The sequence below is a fragment of the Dromiciops gliroides genome, chromosome 1 (genome assembly GCF_019393635.1).
Source record: "Dromiciops gliroides isolate mDroGli1 chromosome 1, mDroGli1.pri, whole genome shotgun sequence".
NCBI classification, from domain to species: domain Eukaryota; kingdom Metazoa; phylum Chordata; class Mammalia; order Microbiotheria; family Microbiotheriidae; genus Dromiciops; species Dromiciops gliroides.
Genome location: NC_057861.1, coordinates 677,893,060 through 677,910,726, shown reverse-complemented (window position 1 = coordinate 677,910,726; position 17,667 = coordinate 677,893,060). Strand labels below are relative to the sequence as shown.

The 17,667-nt window shown below is 45.7% G+C and overlaps 1 protein-coding gene across 2 annotated transcripts in view; it reads right to left on the bottom strand.

The window, feature by feature from the left end:
- Positions 1–17,449, bottom strand: part of PARP3 (poly(ADP-ribose) polymerase family member 3) — a 29,873-nt gene extending 12,424 nt beyond the window's left edge. Inside the window, exons 1-4 of one of the 2 annotated variants that reach the window (XM_043990262.1) lie at positions 16,679–17,449; positions 7,968–8,153; positions 7,380–7,505; positions 7,074–7,268 (exon numbers count right to left, since the gene is read on the bottom strand). In XM_043990262.1, the coding sequence (XP_043846197.1) occupies positions 7,074–7,268; positions 7,380–7,505; positions 7,968–8,144 (498 nt within the window). In that variant the 5' untranslated portion in view covers positions 8,145–8,153; positions 16,679–17,449. The remainder of the gene's footprint in view (positions 1–7,073; positions 7,269–7,379; positions 7,506–7,967; positions 8,154–16,678) is intronic. The other variant, XM_043990342.1, reaches the window with a different exon arrangement.
- Between the last annotated feature and the right edge of the window lie 218 nt (positions 17,450–17,667).

Genomic DNA, 17,667 nt, shown 5'->3' with positions numbered 1-17,667 from the left:
GTAAGTGGCAAAAAATAAAGAAAAAATAATTTTCAAAAAGTTATTTAAACATCAGGCCCCTCTGTGACTTTTAGCCCATCCCATATATATGAATGAAAGCTATTCCCCAAGAGACAAATCATCAAAGTTCTCAAATGAAGAAATACTAACAGCCTTATGAGAAATGCTCCAAGTCATTAATACTATGAAAAATGCAGGTCACAGATCACAATCAGACACAAATGACAAAAAAGGTAAAATGACAGTTTCATGGAAGGGACACAGGAGGATGGGTACACTAGTAAACTATTTATGGAATTGTGAATTGTTTCTACCATTTTAGAAAACAACTGGGATCAACTCTCAAAAATTCACTAAACTGGGGCAGCTAGGTGGTGCAGTGGATAAAGCACTGGCCTTGGATTCAGGAGGACCTGAGTTCAAATCCGACCTCAGACACTTAATGCTTACTAGCTATAAGACCCTGGGCAAGTCACTTAATCCTCACTGCCCTGCAAAAAAAAAATCACCAAATTGTAACCTTAGATTTAGTAATATTACCATTAGTTACATATTCCTAAGAAGGTCAAGGTCAGAAAGGGAAAGGACTCATATATACAAGAATATTTGATAGATGCACTTTTTGTTGTAGCAAAGAACTAGAAACAAAATAGGTGTCCATCAATTGGGGAATGGCTGAACAAATTGCAGTACGTGAATATAAAGGGATTTAATTGTGCTCTAAGAAAAGAGGAATATAATAGATTCAGAGAAATATGGAAAGATTGTATGAATTCATGCAGAGAGCAGTGAGTATAACCAAGAGAACAATTTACTTGATGATCACAGCATTGAGAGTGGAAACAACTGTCATGGGGGTGCAGATCACCCCAGAAGTTCTCTGGGGCACATCAAGGAGAAACTAAACCAGAGGATAGATACGCCTAGAGAGATAAGCGGAACCAAATCGGACTGAGCTAGCTTCGGAATCTCCAACCTTCATTCTGATCTCCCTTACCCCTGGGGAGATAAATTTGGGTGTGGCTGCAGCCTTTGTGTCCTGAAGAGATCCGTAGCCACCCCTCTCACCCAATTCCTCTAGTCACCACCAGTGGGGGATGGTCCTCCCTCACTAAAGGAACTTTCCACAGGCAGATGGTCCACACCCATCAACCCCCTATACAAGTACCTGCCAGTCTCCTGCTCGAGGAGATTGGTACCTCAGAGCCACGTGCTTTGTGCCTATCTCCCCATGAGAAGTCCAAGGATTTCTTTCATGGTTTCCCTTTTCCCCGCCTTCTCTTCTCTTGCCCCTAAATAAACTACCACCTTATTCTTTAATTTTAATTTTAACTACCACCTTATTCTAACTGCTTTTGTGTGCAAGAGGGTGTAATTCTTTAAAGAGGAATTCCTAAGAACCCCAACCCCTGCCCCAAACCCCTACCCCATTTCCCCCATTACACAACTTTGAAAGTCCTCAGAACTCTGACCAAAGCAGATAGCAAATAGGAGTTCAAAAGCCTGAGAATAAACCCTACCCTCCACCCTTTGGCACAGAGGTATCACACCAGACATACATTCCCAGACATGGCTTATGTGCTTATGTGTTGATTTGCTTTGCCTGACTATACTACATCTGTTATACAGCTATTACTCAGAGGGGGAGGGAAGTGTGTTGGTAGGTAGTAATAGACGTGAGGAAAAAAAAGAATAAAGAGTCATTGAAATTAGTTAATTTAACTTTAAATTGTTACTAAGTAAGTTTAGGTGGTTGTGCTGATGTCTAATATTAATTTCTTAATAAAACATTTTTTAAAAAGAAACCATAAGTTTAGATCAGAACCAAATGTTCAGTGAAACCAAACACTAAAGCTAAAGAAAAGCTGAGAAAACATCTATTTCTTGCACTTTGAAAAGACCTTGCACTATTTTTCTATACCCTGAAAGGCAGGTAAAGTAAATTCTCTGAATCTGCAGGCCGGATGGCAGGGTCAGGCCAGAAATGACCTGTCTAATAGATTTTCATCTCATAACCTCAAGGATGGTATCTTAGCACCTTCTGAATTGTGGGGGAATGGAACCCATAAAAGAGGAATCCTCTGTAGAGATGGATTTCCAATGTCCTGTGCCTGCAACCATAAAGTAGAGCAGTTATCCAAAGGATGTCTGCCTGGGGAGAAGACTGGAGACCAGGTCATACACAAAAGAGCTGAAGGGACAGGGGACATTTACCCAGGAAAGACTGGGGGCTGGGGGGAGATATAGCTGGCTTCAAATATTTGAAGGCTGTCACAAGGAAGAGGAAAAGACTTACTCTGTTTGATCTCAGAAGGCCAAACAAGGAACAATGGAAGGAAGCTGAAGATTCAGGGGAACAGACAGTGGTCTTCAAGTGTCTGAAGGGCCATCAGGAGGAGGAAGGATTAGGTTGGCTATGTTCAAGGACAGGACAAGGAGCAGGAGGGGAACTGGCAAAGAGGCAAACTTGGGTTAGCTGTTAAGGAAAATCTTCATGACATTTAGAGCTACCCCAAAGTCGAATGGACAGCTTTGTTTCTCAGGGCTCTATTCCTTTGGCCCCCAGGGCCTGCCTAGCTCAGTGCATCATACAAAGCAGATGTTTATAGGTGTTTATTAGGTGCCTGGGTTAGTGTGGAGCTCCCTCTCACTGGAGGTCAGAGAATAAGATTTAGAGCTAAATGAAGACTCAAAGGCCATTTCATTCAACCATCCCATTTTACAGATGAGAAAACTGAGGCCAGGAAAGGTTAAGTAACTAGTGGAAGATCAAATTGTAGTAAATGAAGCCAGGATTCAAACCCAAGTCTTCGAACTCCAAATCCATCCTGCTTCTCACTGTGCCACAAGGAGGCTAGTAGGATGTGCATGTATGGTATGTATGTAGTGGTGATGCTCAATTCCTGCTCTCCTCAACAGATGCTCAGATATACCTCCAAATTCTGAGATCCTATAATGTTGAAATGATAACCATATACTACTCCCACCTCCCCCCACTCCACTAATGAACTCATCAACTCCTCTGCCTCCATTCTTACCCTTCAACTCTAACCAGAGTCTAAATATTGAATCGACATGGTCTTCGGTACCTCTGGTGGGTTTTCAGTAATTCTGGGAAAGGTCTGAAACTCTGTGGTTAAATGAAAAGTCAAGTGAGGGTGGGCTCAGAGAGCCAAGAGCTCAGAAATGTGCTGGAGCCACCTTGAAATTGTCAATGTGAGCACTTACACCTTGGAAATCAGCAAACTCTACAAATCAGGACTTGATTCATTGTTTTGTTGTGTTGATTGTGGGGATTTATAAGAAAGTGATGGAGAAAGTGTGATTAATGCAGATTAATCTTGAAAGTATCCTACATTTTTTTGGAAACCTGGTTGTAAAATATTAAACAGCGCCGCACCCCCCCCCAATCCCACCCTGGACAGTGGCCCCAGAAGCCTGGCAGCAGGACTAGAGAAGAACAGAAGTTCTCCAGTGGCAGGTAGTGGTTGAGGAGGAGATGTGGTAGCCCAGGTGAGTAAGGGACGCTTGTCTTATCACTTATCTCTTCTATCTTCTTTCCCTGCACACAGCCCCTGACCTAGTTCAGGTCCTCATCACCCCTCACCTGGACTATCTCCAGAGCCTCCTAACTACCTTCCTGCCTCTAGATTTTCACTCTCCAGTCAGTCCACAAAATGCCCAAAAGGATAACCCTAAAACACAGATCTGACCAGTCACTTCTCTACTCAAAAATCTTCAGTGGCTCCCTATTGACTCTGTCCTCAGCCAGTCATTGAAAACTCCTGGTCTCCATACATTTGCATTCTAATGACACACTGCTCCCTTCCATGCATTCTCTGCTCCAAACCAGTCTGCTAGGGGTTCCTCTATTTCTAACATTCCATCCTCTGGGATGTGGATGCCACTCTGGAATGCACTTCCTGCCCACATTCACCTCTTTGCTAGTTTCCTTCAGAGCACAGCTCAGGTGACACCTTCATGAGGCCCTTCCTTTCAGCATCCTTGACCATTCCCCTGGGGGCCATCGCCAGTTGTCCTGGTCTATGTCGTCACTGGATTCCAGTGACTCTGGAGGAGAGAGTGAGGCTGGTGACTTTGCACATCCCTCCTCACTTAAATCCATTTCACTTCGAAGTCAAGACATCACTTTTCTGTTGTCATTGGTCCTCTTCCAGAATGAAGGACAATCTGAGAGGACTAGTAGCTGCCACCCCCACCCTCCCAAACCAAATGTCCAGTTTCAATTGGACAATGCTGTTATTTCCTTCCTTTCTTCCTTTTTTCTTCCCTCTCTCCCTCCCTCCCTTTCTTCCTTCTTTTCCTCCTCCTCTTCCTATATCTTGGGGTTTGGGGACTAGATCCCCCCCATTCATTTATTCATTCATTCATTTATTTATTATATCATTTCTCAAAAAAAACCCATGACAATTAACTCTTATCTGGTGTAGTTTTCATTCATGATTTCGTGAAATATAGCTCTGGTAAACCAGGCTTTGATAAAGCCCATTGGGATCCAAATGGAGCCACTTGACTATTTAAGACTTTAAACCGGGGCAGCTAGATGGCGCAGTGGATAGAGCACCGGCCTTGGATTCAGGAGTACCTGAGTTCAAATCTGACCTCAGACACTTAACACTTACTAGCTGTGTGACCTTAGGCAAGTCACTTAACCCCAATTGCCTCACTAAAAAAAAAAAAAAAAGACTTTAAACCATAATCACTCTGACTCTCAATGACTGGCCAAAAATAGGCCCCAGCCCAAGCCTCACTTGCTCATTGTTTTGGGTTTTGATGGCTCAGAGTGAGTGTACATAGCAATTGTTTCTTTTCTGGTGAGAAACCCTGAGGATCTTCCCCTCCCAGAGTTATTCTTTTGGGAAGTCAAACTAGGCCATCTTTTGTCTAGATTCTTACTTAGCCTTTAATCACTGAAAGGATGTTGCCTCAGACTGACACCTGGGAAAGCCCTTAGTTTAAAAAGGTTAGGGTCTCCCACTGAATGTGGGGCCATCTCCAGTTATCTTGATTTGTCTTGCCACTGGACCCAGACGGCTCTGGAGGAGAGAGTGAGGCTGGTGTCTTTGCACAGCTCTGACTCACTTCAATCCAATTCACTTGCAAGTCAAGACATCATTGGTCCTCTTTGAGAACAAAGGACAAAAGTGTTCCCCTGGCTTTGGGCATCCTTTCCTTCTAGAGATTACTTTTGCAAATACTTTGTATTTACTTATCTCTCCGTGTTGTGTCACCGCCCCCACTGGCCCCCACTCTGAGAATGTAAACTCTTTGAGGGTAAGGGTTGTTTCACTTTTGTCTTTTATGGGAGAATCCCCAGCATCTAATTCAGATGTTTAATAGATGTTTGTTGTTCATCTGGAATGAGATCTAAACCCTGGAATCCTAGGTGCAAACCAAAGGAAAACTTGGTGGCAGAAAGAGTGGGTAAAGCACCGGCCCTGGATTCAGGAGTACCTGAGTTCAAATCCGGCCTCAGACACTTGACACTTACTAGCTGTGTGACCCTGGGCAAGTCACTTAACCCCCATTGCCCCACAAAAACAAAACAAAAAAAAAAAAAAGAAAGAGTGGGGTGCCACAGACTGGGTGGCAGGGCCCTGCCTAGGTCAGAGGGGACAGGAGACCCAGGGAAAGTACTGGGTGGGGGTCTCTTTAGCTGATTCTCCAGGGTTTGAATAATCAAACAAGCATTTATTAAGTGCCTTCTATGTGCCAGGGCCTATGTTGGGCGCCGAGGATTCAAAGTACAAAAATGAAACAGTCTTGGCCTCAAAGAGTTTCTATTCTTTTTTTTTTTTAGTGAGGCACTTGGGGTTAAGTGACTTGCCCAGGGTCACACAGCTAGTAAGTGTTAAGTGTCTGAGGCCAAATTTGAACTCAGGTCTTCCTGACTCCAGGGCCGGTGCTCTATCCACTGCGCCATCTAGCTGCCCCAGAGTTTCTATTCTATGAGTTCTCTTCCACTGGGCAAAGGACCGACAGCCCGGGGTGGGGGGATTGGAGCCCAGTCCCCCTCCCCCATCTCTGCTGTGGCCCCAGCCCCCACTGGAGTGAGTCACGGGCCTCCTTCGGGGTTTGGGTGGGGGGTAGAGGAAGGGCCCCAACCCCTGCAGCAGAACCCACACAAACCAGGCCTTCTTTGAGACAGTGCAAAAAACTGTTCAAGGCAGTGTGCTAGAAAAGAAGTCGGGCTAGTCTTCCAATCAGAAGGCTTGGGTTCTAGTCCTGTCTCAACTGCTAGCTGACTGTGTGACCCTGAGCAGGTCACATCCCCTCTCTGAGATCAGAATACCTGGGGTGCCTAATCCCTCCTTGTGAAGGTCAAATGATAATAACTACATTTCTGTAATGCTTTAAAGTATAGAAAGCGGGGGCAGCTGGGTGGCACAGTAGATAGAGCACCAGCCCTGGATTCAGGAGGACCTGAGTTCAAATCCGGCCTTAGACACTTAACAATTACTAGCTGTATGACTCTGGGCAAGTCACTTAACCCCAATTGCTTCACCAAAACCAAAACCAAACAAATAAAGTATCAAAAGCATATTACAAAGGTGTTAGAGGCATGATCTCATTTGAGCTTAACGAAGCTTCTCCAAAGTCAGCTATTACAGGAATTAATGATGCAATGTATTGTTAGAGATGAGGAAACTGAGGCTCATGGAGGTATATGCCTGCAGTCACCCAATGGCAGAGGGGAATTTAAACCCAGCTCTTTCTGCCTCTAAACCCAACCCTCTCTTATCGTATACATAGCTCATGCTGCCTTGACAATAGCACAGCCTCATGAGGCATCTGCTCAGATTCTCTCATTTTACAGATGGGGAAACTGAGGCCAAGAGGAGCTAGGTGACTTGCCCAAGGTACCACAGTTAGAAGTGTCTGAGACAGGTTTTGACATCTGCTCTCCCTAACTTCAGGGATAACCCTCTATGTGGTGCTCTATACACAGTGTTGGGTTTGTCCCTGCTGTACCTCAGAAGGAAGGGGTCCCTTAGGTTTTTGGCCAGGGCCCAGAGGGAGAACTTCAGGGGAGACACCTGGCCAGGACTCACCTTGACCATGACTTCCTGGTCCTCCTCCCCATCTTCTGCCTGCAGGTCGATGAGGGTATACTTGCCTTTCTGGGGCACGAAGTTGTCCCGATTAGCCCAGTGGTTCTTGGTTTTTTCCCAGAACTTCTTCTCAAAGTCTCGCTTAGCTTCATCCAAGGAGGTGAAGGGTTTTTGGCTGTATTGGCCCTTCTCTCCCTGTTCGGATGAAGGCAGGTGACATGCTCCATTCAGGCCTAGGGCTCCCTCAACCCCTCCTCTTGCTATAAGCAGGTGCCCCTTAGCCACCCCAGCATGGTGGCCACTTACCACACGACCCCAGCGGTTCCAGCACCTGTATTGACCATTCTCATCCAACAGCTGAATAAGGTAGAATTTGTTGTTGTTATTTCCTATGTTGGTCTGGTTCAGGGTACAGTCATAGTCCTCATAGACCTAGAGGTAGAGACAGGAAGGAAGAGGAGAGAGCCCCAAATCCCAGTGTCAGGACTCACACACAGCCAGGCTGTCAGGCAATCTCAGTCTGAGGAGATGTAGTCATTCAGCATCCCTCTTTCCCTCTCCTCCTGCCATGGGACTCATGCCTGAAGGCTTGGAATGGATCCAGGGGGCCTATGCTTCCAGTCCTGCTTTCCCTGCTTTCTAAACTCCCCAATCTGCGGCCCAGAGGCTTCTGGCTTTCCTTAATCTTAGGGCCTTCTAGATTCATTGAATGAAGAGATTGACAGCTCCCAGGTACCAATTCCCTAGGTCTTTATGTTATTGCTACTTTATTGGTTTGGTTTGGGGGGGGGTTGTTTGTTTATTTTTTGCTACTTTATTGTTAAGGCCCAAGACCCAGGCAAAGCCATTCACCAGCTCTTTAGAGGAGGGAGGTACCCTAGGGGCTGGGCCCACCTGGACATCAGGGTTGCTGCTGAGTGGGCACACAGGGTCCACCCGAGCTTTCCGTGTCTCCTTGGGGGCAGCTTTAAGGGCCTCTATAGTTGAGTGGATGTTGTCCTCCGCCTCTGGTTTCTCTTTCTTCTTGGGTCCTCCAGAGCTAACAGAATCTGCCTTGCGCTTGGTAGCCATTGATGAAGTCTGGGGACATAGATAGGGTGTTCAGAAATTCCTCTTTTTATCCTGGGCCAGGCCCTAGCCCCTGATTTATAAAAGACAGTGAGGCATAGTGGATAGAGAGCAGGCCTTAGAGTCAAAGGACTGAATTTGCATCCTACCTCAGATATGTGATGAATGAAAAGTCTGGACAATTAATAATCAATTTCTTAATTAGGCTAGCTAATAATAAAAAAATTGATGGTCAGTGGTTTCTTTCCATGACAATGGAGATACTGAGTGCCTTAAATTTTTTTTTTAAAGGGAATGCCCCTGACAGGAGAAATCAACCCTGACTGGTAGACATTTAAATGAGGAGGTAGGATAAAAGCCTTCAGCTCCTTCTGCTGAGAACATGGCTTGAGCGATCATGAGGCTGTCACCTCCAGCAATCTGCACAGAGGTACCCATTCCCACTCTGAACACTCTGGATGTTTTTCTCCTTTGTGAGCTGGGCCATCCTGAACTCCAAAGGAGGGGTACAAGAGCACGGGTTTATTCTCTCACGGCAAGAATTGGTCTCGATTAGTTTCCGTCTGCAATCTGACCAGAAGTAAGGTCTACTAGGTTGGTGGGGTCCTGCCCAGGATCAAAAGGCAGGTTCTGGAGGATCGGGTACTCTTCCTCTATCAGTCAAGTCCTTCAGAGACTAGCTGACTGACCTACAGGGGCTGGTCCCCGAATGAGGAAATAAAAAGCCTGGATCCTAATAAATGATGTTGTTTGTCCTTCCTTCTCATTCTCTAAGAGGACCATGACATCAGGGGGATGTCATGATTTGCACTGAATTGGATTTAAATGAGGGAGGGCTATGCAAGGTTACCAACTTCACTCTTTCCTCTAGAGCCATCTGGGTCCAGCGGCAAGATATATATGTATCAGGAGGACTGGAGATGACCCCAGATATCAAAGGCAATTGGGGTTAAGTGACTTGCCCAGGGTCACACAGCTAGTAAGTGTCTGAGGTGACACTTGAACTCAGATCCTCCCAACTTCAGGACCAGCGCTCTACCCACTATACCACCTAGCTGCCCCAATTAATGATGGGTTATTAATCGAATAGAAAATAATTTCTCTCAGATACACATTAGCTGTGTGATCCTGGGGAAGTAACTTTACCTCTGTTAGACTTACTTTCCTCACTGATAAAAGGAGGGGGCTGACTCTGACAGTCTTTAGGCTTCCTTCAAGCCCTAAATCTGTGACCCTTTGTACCGGACCCTCTCTACCCTATAATCAATCCCATCCTGACTTTCCAACTGCTTCCCCAATATGCACCCTCTGCTACAGCCCAAGGAGTCATCTTCTTGTCTTTGGTGCAGCAGTAGCTAGAGCTTCACAGGGCCTGGAATTAGGAAGACCTGAATTCAGATTTGGCCTCAGACACATACCAGCTACGTGTCCTTTTTTGCCTCAGTTTACTCATCTGTAAAGTGAGAATAATAACAGCACTCTCCTCCCAAAGTTGTTATGAGGATCAAATGAGATCACCTTTGTGAAGCACATAGCATAGTACTTGGCCCATAGTAAGCATCAATAAATATTAGCTATTTATCATCATCGTCGTCATCATCATCATCATCATTAATATTGGCAGGTAGGTGGCACAGTGCCAGACCTGGGGAGTCAGGAAGACTCATCTTCATGGGTTTAAATCTGGGCTCAAATACTTACTAGCTTTGTGACCCTGAGCAAGTCACTTAATTCTTGTTTGCCTCAGTTTCCTTATCTGCAAAATGAGCTGGAGAAGGAAATAGCAAACCGCTCCAGTGTCTGTCAAAACCTCAAATGGTTGTGAACTAATCTAACCATTCTGGGGAGCAATTTGGAACCATGCCCAAAAGGCTATAAAACTGCGCATACCCTTTGACCCAACAATACCACGACTAGGACTATATCCCAATGTGATCATAAAAAAGGGGAAAGGACCCACATGTACAAAAACATTTATAACTGCTCTTTTTGTAGTGGCAAAGAATTTGAAATTGAGAGGATGCCCATCAATTGGGGAATGGATGAACAAGTTGTGGTATATGAATGTGATAGAATACTATTATGCTGTACGAAATGATGAGCAGAGAGGGCAGCTAGGTGGTGCAGTGGATAAAACACCAGCCTTGGATTCAGGAGGACCTGAGTTCAAATCCAGATTCAGACACTTGACACTTACTAGCTGTGTGACCCTAGACAAGTCATTTAACCCTTTGCCCTGCAAAAAAAACAAAACAAAAACAAAAGACAAAAAAAGAAAAGATGAGCAGGTGGATTTCAGATAAACCTGGAAAGACTTACACCAATTGATGCTGAGTGAAATGAGCAGAACCAAAAAAACATTGTACATAGTATCAACACCACTGTGTGATGATCAACTGTGATAGACTTAGCTCTTCTCAGAAATACAATGATCCAAGACTATGCCAAAAGACTCATGATGGAAAATGTTCTCCACATCCATAAAAAGAATTATGGAGTCTGAATGCAAATTGAAGCAAACTATTTTAACTTTTGCTGTGTTTTTGTTGTTGTTGTTTCTTCTTTTGTTTTTTCCCCCTTTTGTTCTGATTGTTCTCTCACAACATGACTAATGTGGAAATATGTTTAACATGATTGTACTGTATAACCTATATCAGATTGCTTGCTGTCTTGGGGAGGGGGAAGAGAAGGAAGGGAGGGAGAAAAACTTGGAACTAAAAATCTTACAAAAATGAATCTTGAAAACTATCTTTATATGTAATTGGAAAAAATAAAAGAAAATAACATTTAAAAAAAGAAAACCTCAAATGAGGTCACAAAGAGTCAGATATGACTGAAATGACTCAATAAAAACAAATTATTATTATCACAGAGGCATCCTTCCCTTTACAAAGATTTCCACTGTAAAATCCTGGCTGCCTCACCAATCTGTAAGGGTTTTTTAAAAAAGATCCTCCAGGTTTGTTAAGCCCCGTATGGCTACCAATCTGTAAGGGCCAAATTTAATATGGGAATACTTAATTGGGAGGCTGGCTGCAATATTGGGGCTCAGAACACATAGGGGGACCTCTAGGTCCCGAGCCTCCCCTCTCTTCCACACTGCCCTCTCCCCAACTGCTTCTCCCAGACTAACAAGAAACTAGATTTAAAAGCCTCCTTTCAATAAAACAAACAAAAAAACCGAACCAGGGTTTATTGATGTGGAACAAACTTAGAGATAAGGACAAAGAAAAACGGGATACAACCTGTAAACTCCCCCACCAGACTCAGCTGCTTCTCTACCCCCTGTGCGTTTCTTGCCTGCCGCTGTGAATACTTTTCTCTCCCTCTCTCTCTTCTCTTTTCATCTCCTCCCATCTCGTCTCCAGTCCTCCTCTCCTCTCTTGGTCACTCCCCCTTCTCTACCCCTGCTCCAGGCCAACCACACACACACCCCAAGCTAATTCATTGGTACCCCTAGGGGCAGCACTCAAGGCTAGCTGAGGCATGGGATTTCCATGTGGGGCATACCCGGGGCTCGGGATTTCCGTGCAGGGTGTGTCTGGGGCTTGGGGTTTTCGGGTGGAGGGAGCCAGGCAGGGCGCACCTGAGGCTTTCTAATTTTAGCCAAAGATGGGGTCCCCAAACCAATTCTTACAGTCCCCACTTTGCTTTGACAAGAAACATGGGGTGTTTCCATGATGAAGCACCACAGACAGCCTAGATAAAAAGAGCATTAGATTTGAAATCTAGTTCCAATCTCCCATTCATTAGCTATAGTACAATCTCTGAACCTCAGTTTTGTCACCTATAAAAAAGAGATAATGGGGCAGCTAGGTGGCACAGTGGATAAAGCACCAGCCCTGGATTCAGGAGTACCTGAGTTTAAATCCGGCCTTAGATACTTGACACTTACTAGCTGTGTGACCCTGGGCAAGTCACTAAACCCCCATTGCCCTGCAAAAAAAAAAAAAATAACAATGCCTGGGCATAATATGAGGATAATGATGAGTATAGCTGATATTTAAAAGCACTTTGCTTTGCATAGCACTTTACATAATTTTTCCATTTGATTCTCACCACAATCCTATGAGGTATGTACCATTGTCCTTATTTTACAGACAAGGAAGTTGAGGCACAGTGAAAGTAAGTGGCTCTCAGGCCTGTGGTACTAAAAAACTAGAAACTTCCAGAGGCTGGCTATAATGCTCAAGCAACCAAGTGCTGAAGTGCCACCTCCTCTAAGAAACCTCCTTCATGCCCTCAGCTAAAAAGGATCTCTTGGGGGCAACTAGGTGGCCCAGTGGATAAAGCACTGGCCCTGGATTCAGAAGCACCTGAGTTCAAATTTGGCCTCAGACACTTAACACTTACTGGCTGTGTGACCCTGGGCAAGTCACTTAACCTTCATTGCTCCACACACATACACACAAAACCCTAAAAGAAATAAATAAAAATGATCTCTTGAGCATATTCTTCTTCTTCTTCTTCTTCTTCTTCTTCTTCTTCTTCTTCTTCTTCGTGAGGCAACTGGGGTTAAGTGACTTGTCCAGATTTGAACTCAGGTACTCCTGACTCCAGGGCCAGTGCTCTATCCACTTCGCCATCTAGCTGCCCTCTTCTTCTTTTTTTAGGTAATGGGGTTAGGTGACTTGCCTAGGGTCTCATAGCCTGTGTTTGAGGCCAAATTTGAACTCAGGTCCTACTGATTCCAGGGCTGGTGCTCCAACCACTGTGTCTCCTAGCTACTCCAATCTTCTAATTTTCCTATGTTACTTTGGATTTCTCCTTTGTTTCATCATATCCCCTCTTATATCATACACACCTGTGTACGTGGAATGATCTTCCTAGCAGACTGGAAGCTCCTCCAAGGCAGGGTCTATGAAAAAGCCTTGTGCACAGAAGGGATTCAATAAACGTATGGTGAATTGGGCTGTTATGCTTTTTTTTCCATAAAGGTACTTTATTATTTTCCACTTACATGTAGAGATAGTTTGCAACATTTGTTTTTATACAGGGCAGCTAGGTGGTGCAATGGATAAAGCACTGGCCCTGGATTCAGGAGGACCTGAGTTCAAATCTAACCTCAGTTACTTGATACTTACTAGCTGTATGACCCTGGGCAAGTCACTTAATCCTCATTGCCCCACAAACAAAACAAAACCAAAAAACAAATTGGAAATAAAACTATAAAAAATTTGTTTTTATAAGATTTCTAGTTTCAATTTTTTCTCCCCCCTCCCCTCCCTTCCCCCTCCCCAAGACAGCAAACAATCTGAAATAGGTTATATATGTACAATCACATTAAACATATTTCTGCATTAGTCATGCTATGCAAGAAGAATCAGAGCAAAAAGGAAAAACCTCAAAAAAGAAAAACAAAAGAAAAATAGAGATAGTATGGTTCGATCTGCATCTAGATTTCACAGTTTTTGTGTTGTTTTTTTCTGGATTTGGAGAGCATTTTCCATCATGAGTCCTTTGGAACTATCTTGGACCGTTGTATTACTGAGAAGAGTCAAGTCTATCACAGTTGATCAACACACAATGTTGTTGATACTATGTACAATGTTCTCCTGGTTCTGCTCATCTCACTGAGCATCAGTTCATGTAAGTCCTTCCAGGTTTCTCTGATATCTGCAGTATTCCATTACATTCATATACCACGAGGGGCAGCTAGGTGGTGCAGTGGATAAAGCACTGGCCTTGGGTTCAGGAGGACCTGAGTTCAAATCCAGCCTCAGACACTTGACACTTAACTAGCTGTGTGACCCTGGGCAAGTCACTTAACCCTAATTGCCCTGCAAAAACAAAAACAAAAAACATTCATATACCACAACTTGTTTGGGCTGTTATGCTTTTTACTTAATGCACAGCATCATTCATTTGATGAGCATTTATTAAGTACCTACTACAAGGCCTGGTTTAGATGATGGGGATATAAAGACAAAGGACCAACAATCTGCCCTCTGGGAGTCTGCATTGTGGTGAGGGTGGTGGCTAGAACATTCTCACAGAAAAGGAAGTTCAAGAAAATCTGAGGAAAGGAGTAGAGGACCTGTGAGCCTCAGAAAAGGCAACGTGGGGCATATGGGTTGAGGCTCAGGAAGGAAGGATTCCAAAAGGCTGGCCTGGTGGAGAGAACACATGGCAGGCCTAAGGGACAGCATGTCCAAAGGTATGAAGGCAGGGGATGGCAAGTCAAGTCTAAGGTACAGCAGGTGGGCCAGTTTGACCAGAATGTAGATGGAGTGAAGGGCTGTAATAAGCAAGAAGCTCAAAGAGACAGGATGATAGATTTAGAGCTGGTGGGGGCTCAGGCCTCATAGAGTCCAATCTTCCCATTGTACAGATGAAAAAACTGAGGCCCAGGGAGATCAAGCAATTAATTTGCCCAAGGATCATAGATGCAGCCTGGGAAGGGACCTCAGAGGTCACCTGGTCCAGCCACTTCATTTTTCAGAGAAAGTGCTACTTAGGGGGCTTAAGTCCAAGGTCATAGACAATAAGCATCATGGGCAGGATTTGAATCCAGACCCTCTGACTTCAAAAAGCCACAGCTTTTGCTACATTGCCTTACTGCCTCCTGCTGGTAGCAAACTGTGAAGGACTTTGCCGAGGATTTCACATTTTATTTTAGGGGTAATAATGGGGAGTCACAGAAGGTTTTTAAATAGGAGAATGACAATCAGACCTGTGCTTTAAGAAGATTAATTTGGCTGTGTGGTACAGGGAGAAAACTGAAGTGAAGGAACCAATTAGGAAACTGTTGCAATAGTCCTGGTAAAGAGGTGATAACAGCCTAAACTAATAGGGCAGGCTTGTGAGTGGAAAGAAGGGAACCAGTAGAAAGGTGGAATCAATAAGACTTGGCAACTGACTGGAGTGAGGAGGGGAAGCTGGGGATAAGGAAGAATTGAGGATGACTTTAAGGTTTCAAACTTAGATGACTGGAAAGATAGTAGCCTAAAATAAGTGACCCTGAAATAAGAAATAAAGAAGTTCAGGGCAGCTAGGTGGTGCAGTGAGTGGATAAAGCACCAGCCCTGATTCAGGAGGACCTGAGTTCAAATCCAGCCTCAGACACTTGGCACTTACTAGCTGTGTGACCCTGGGCAAGTCACTTAGCCCTCATTGCCCCACAAAAAAAAAGAAAGAAAGAAAAAAGAAAATAAATAAAGAAGTTCAGTGGAAGAGAAGGTATGGGGGGGAACATGATGAGTTCCATTTTTAACATGCTGAACTTGAGTTGCCAAAGGAATAAAGAGGATATCCAAGTGGAGAGAGATGTCCAACAGCCAGTGCTGCAGGGCTGGAGCTCAGGAGAAAGATTAGGCTGAATATATAGATCTCAGCCACAATTGGCAATTTTTCCACCTAGGCAGTAACAGTCTAGTGTGTGTATAGTGGTCTGACCCCTCCCTTTTTACATTTGCCACTCCAATATTGCTATTGTATACAACACAGCCTGGAAAGAAACCTCCAGGTGAGGCCTGGGAACAGTAGTGTCTGGACAGCAATGGTAAGGAAGGACACTGGTCAGGAGAAATAACATATCTTCCCCTCATGTTAGTGCCCTTGTAACAAAGCACCTATCACCCCTCCTAAGCTACATCTCTGACATAGATTCGGTCCTCTAGGGTTAGAGACCAGGAAAGTGAAGGCCAGAGTTTCATATACAATGCCTCCTATTATCTTTTTATTTTCCCAGGCACCAAGCACAGGGCCTTGCATTTAGTAAATGCTTAATAAATACTTATTTTATGAATGAAAACCATAAACCTCATGGCCCTAAGCACACCTTTCTGGCTACGAGCAAGAGAGGGTTAATCTTAGGGTAATGCCATGTCTCTGCCTCCCTGAGAATCTGAGATTGGGTGGCTGAACACTACTATCTTTTGGGTAGCACCAAACTCGGGGCCTCAAAAGAACTCTGGACTGTGCAATCTAGACCTTGGTAAGTAAGCAGACATTACTTCGAGGGGAAAGGGGCTCCTATCTGTAGGAAAGTGGCTTCCCTTTTCCCCCCACCTCACTAGCCCCTCCTATGGAAAGCAAGCTGTTTTCCAGCTCACAAACTCCTCCCCAAGATATCTAGGGGTGGACCAAGCAGTCTTCTCCATTTTTCTGTCAGTTCCCGGAATGCTCAGCTCCCCCCAGCTTGGCACAGACCTGGGGCTGAGTCACTGGATGGAATAGTGCAGCAGGAATGGGGGAGGGATAAGGGAGGATAGGGATCTTTTGGAGGGGGGGGGCATCAGATCAGAACAGCAGAGGGCTCAAGCAGGGGGGATGGAAGGGTTCCCCTCCCATGTAGGATCTTGAGAGAAAGTGGGCATGACAGTCACACCAACCTAGACCCAGGAAGAAGTCACACCTAACTTTCTGGCCTGGGCCTGTGTCCCTCTCCTGCCCCACCTCACCTTGTCCTCAAGGTAACACCTACCCAGAGTCTTTGCCTTAGAGTCAGGTGTCTTTGACCCTCCCCTCTTTCAACGACATCTAGCTCTTGCCCATCCTAGTTTTTTGTGCCCTGTGGTGGGGATCCTGGCACTCACCTCTGGGCAGCCACTTCTTGCAGGGGCTTGGAATAAGGCAACACTAGGATTGGTCTTCAACAGCTGATTCTCCTCCTTCCACTTCCACTTTTACCACCCTCCCCCTGTGCCCCACCCCTCATTCCTCCCCCCAGTCCCAGGGTGACCTCAGTGTGAATTTCAGGCAGTAGGTGGGGCCACCACACTCCCTGCAGCCAGCTGAACCAGCCGTGATGCTGGGAGGCTAAGAGGGAAGGGGAGAACCCAGATGGCCCCTCAATAATAGATTGGCCCAGTGGTTATTAACACGCCCTTTGGGCCAAGGGAGGACCTCCAGGGACTGGCACACCCTTTTCATTGCTGCTTCCTGCCCTTAAGGGGTAAGAGGGCACACTGAAGTCATCGCTCCCAGGCACCCATTCCTAGTGCCCGGCTGGCACTGTCAATAACCCCAGGCTCTTCCCGTCACCCGGGGGTCACTACTGTCTGGTGGGCACTTCGCGGGCACCCAGGGGCACTGCCAGGCTCAGTCCATGCTCTCCGTGCCAGCTGGCCGAACACCAGTCAAGGCCAGGCTTCTTTCCTGTGCACAATCGGCACCATCGCCCTCTCCAAGCCCTTCTGTGCTGGAGGGCCACGTACGGCTCCTCCCAGACTCGCCAACACCCACTGGCACTGCTCGCTTTCCTCCCCCAAGTCTCTGGCGCCCCTACAAAGCCCCCGGGATGTGCGTCGGGCGCCCCCTAGAAGTTGCTCCCCAGAAGTACAGGGGCCTTGCGGCTCTCACTCCTCCTCCCCGTCCCTCCTCTGACGGTCCATAGCGAGCATGCGCAGTAGCTCCTGAAGCAGGAAGCTACCGCGACGAACTTCCTATCCCATCTCCCTCCGGCAGCAGAAACGCCCTCCCCCTTAAGAGGTGTGACCAACCCCCATGACCTATAAGAGTTCGAGGGGGCGTGACCACGCCTCTAGTTGTGTCCCGTGAAGGGAGAAGAGAGGTGCGGCCAGGA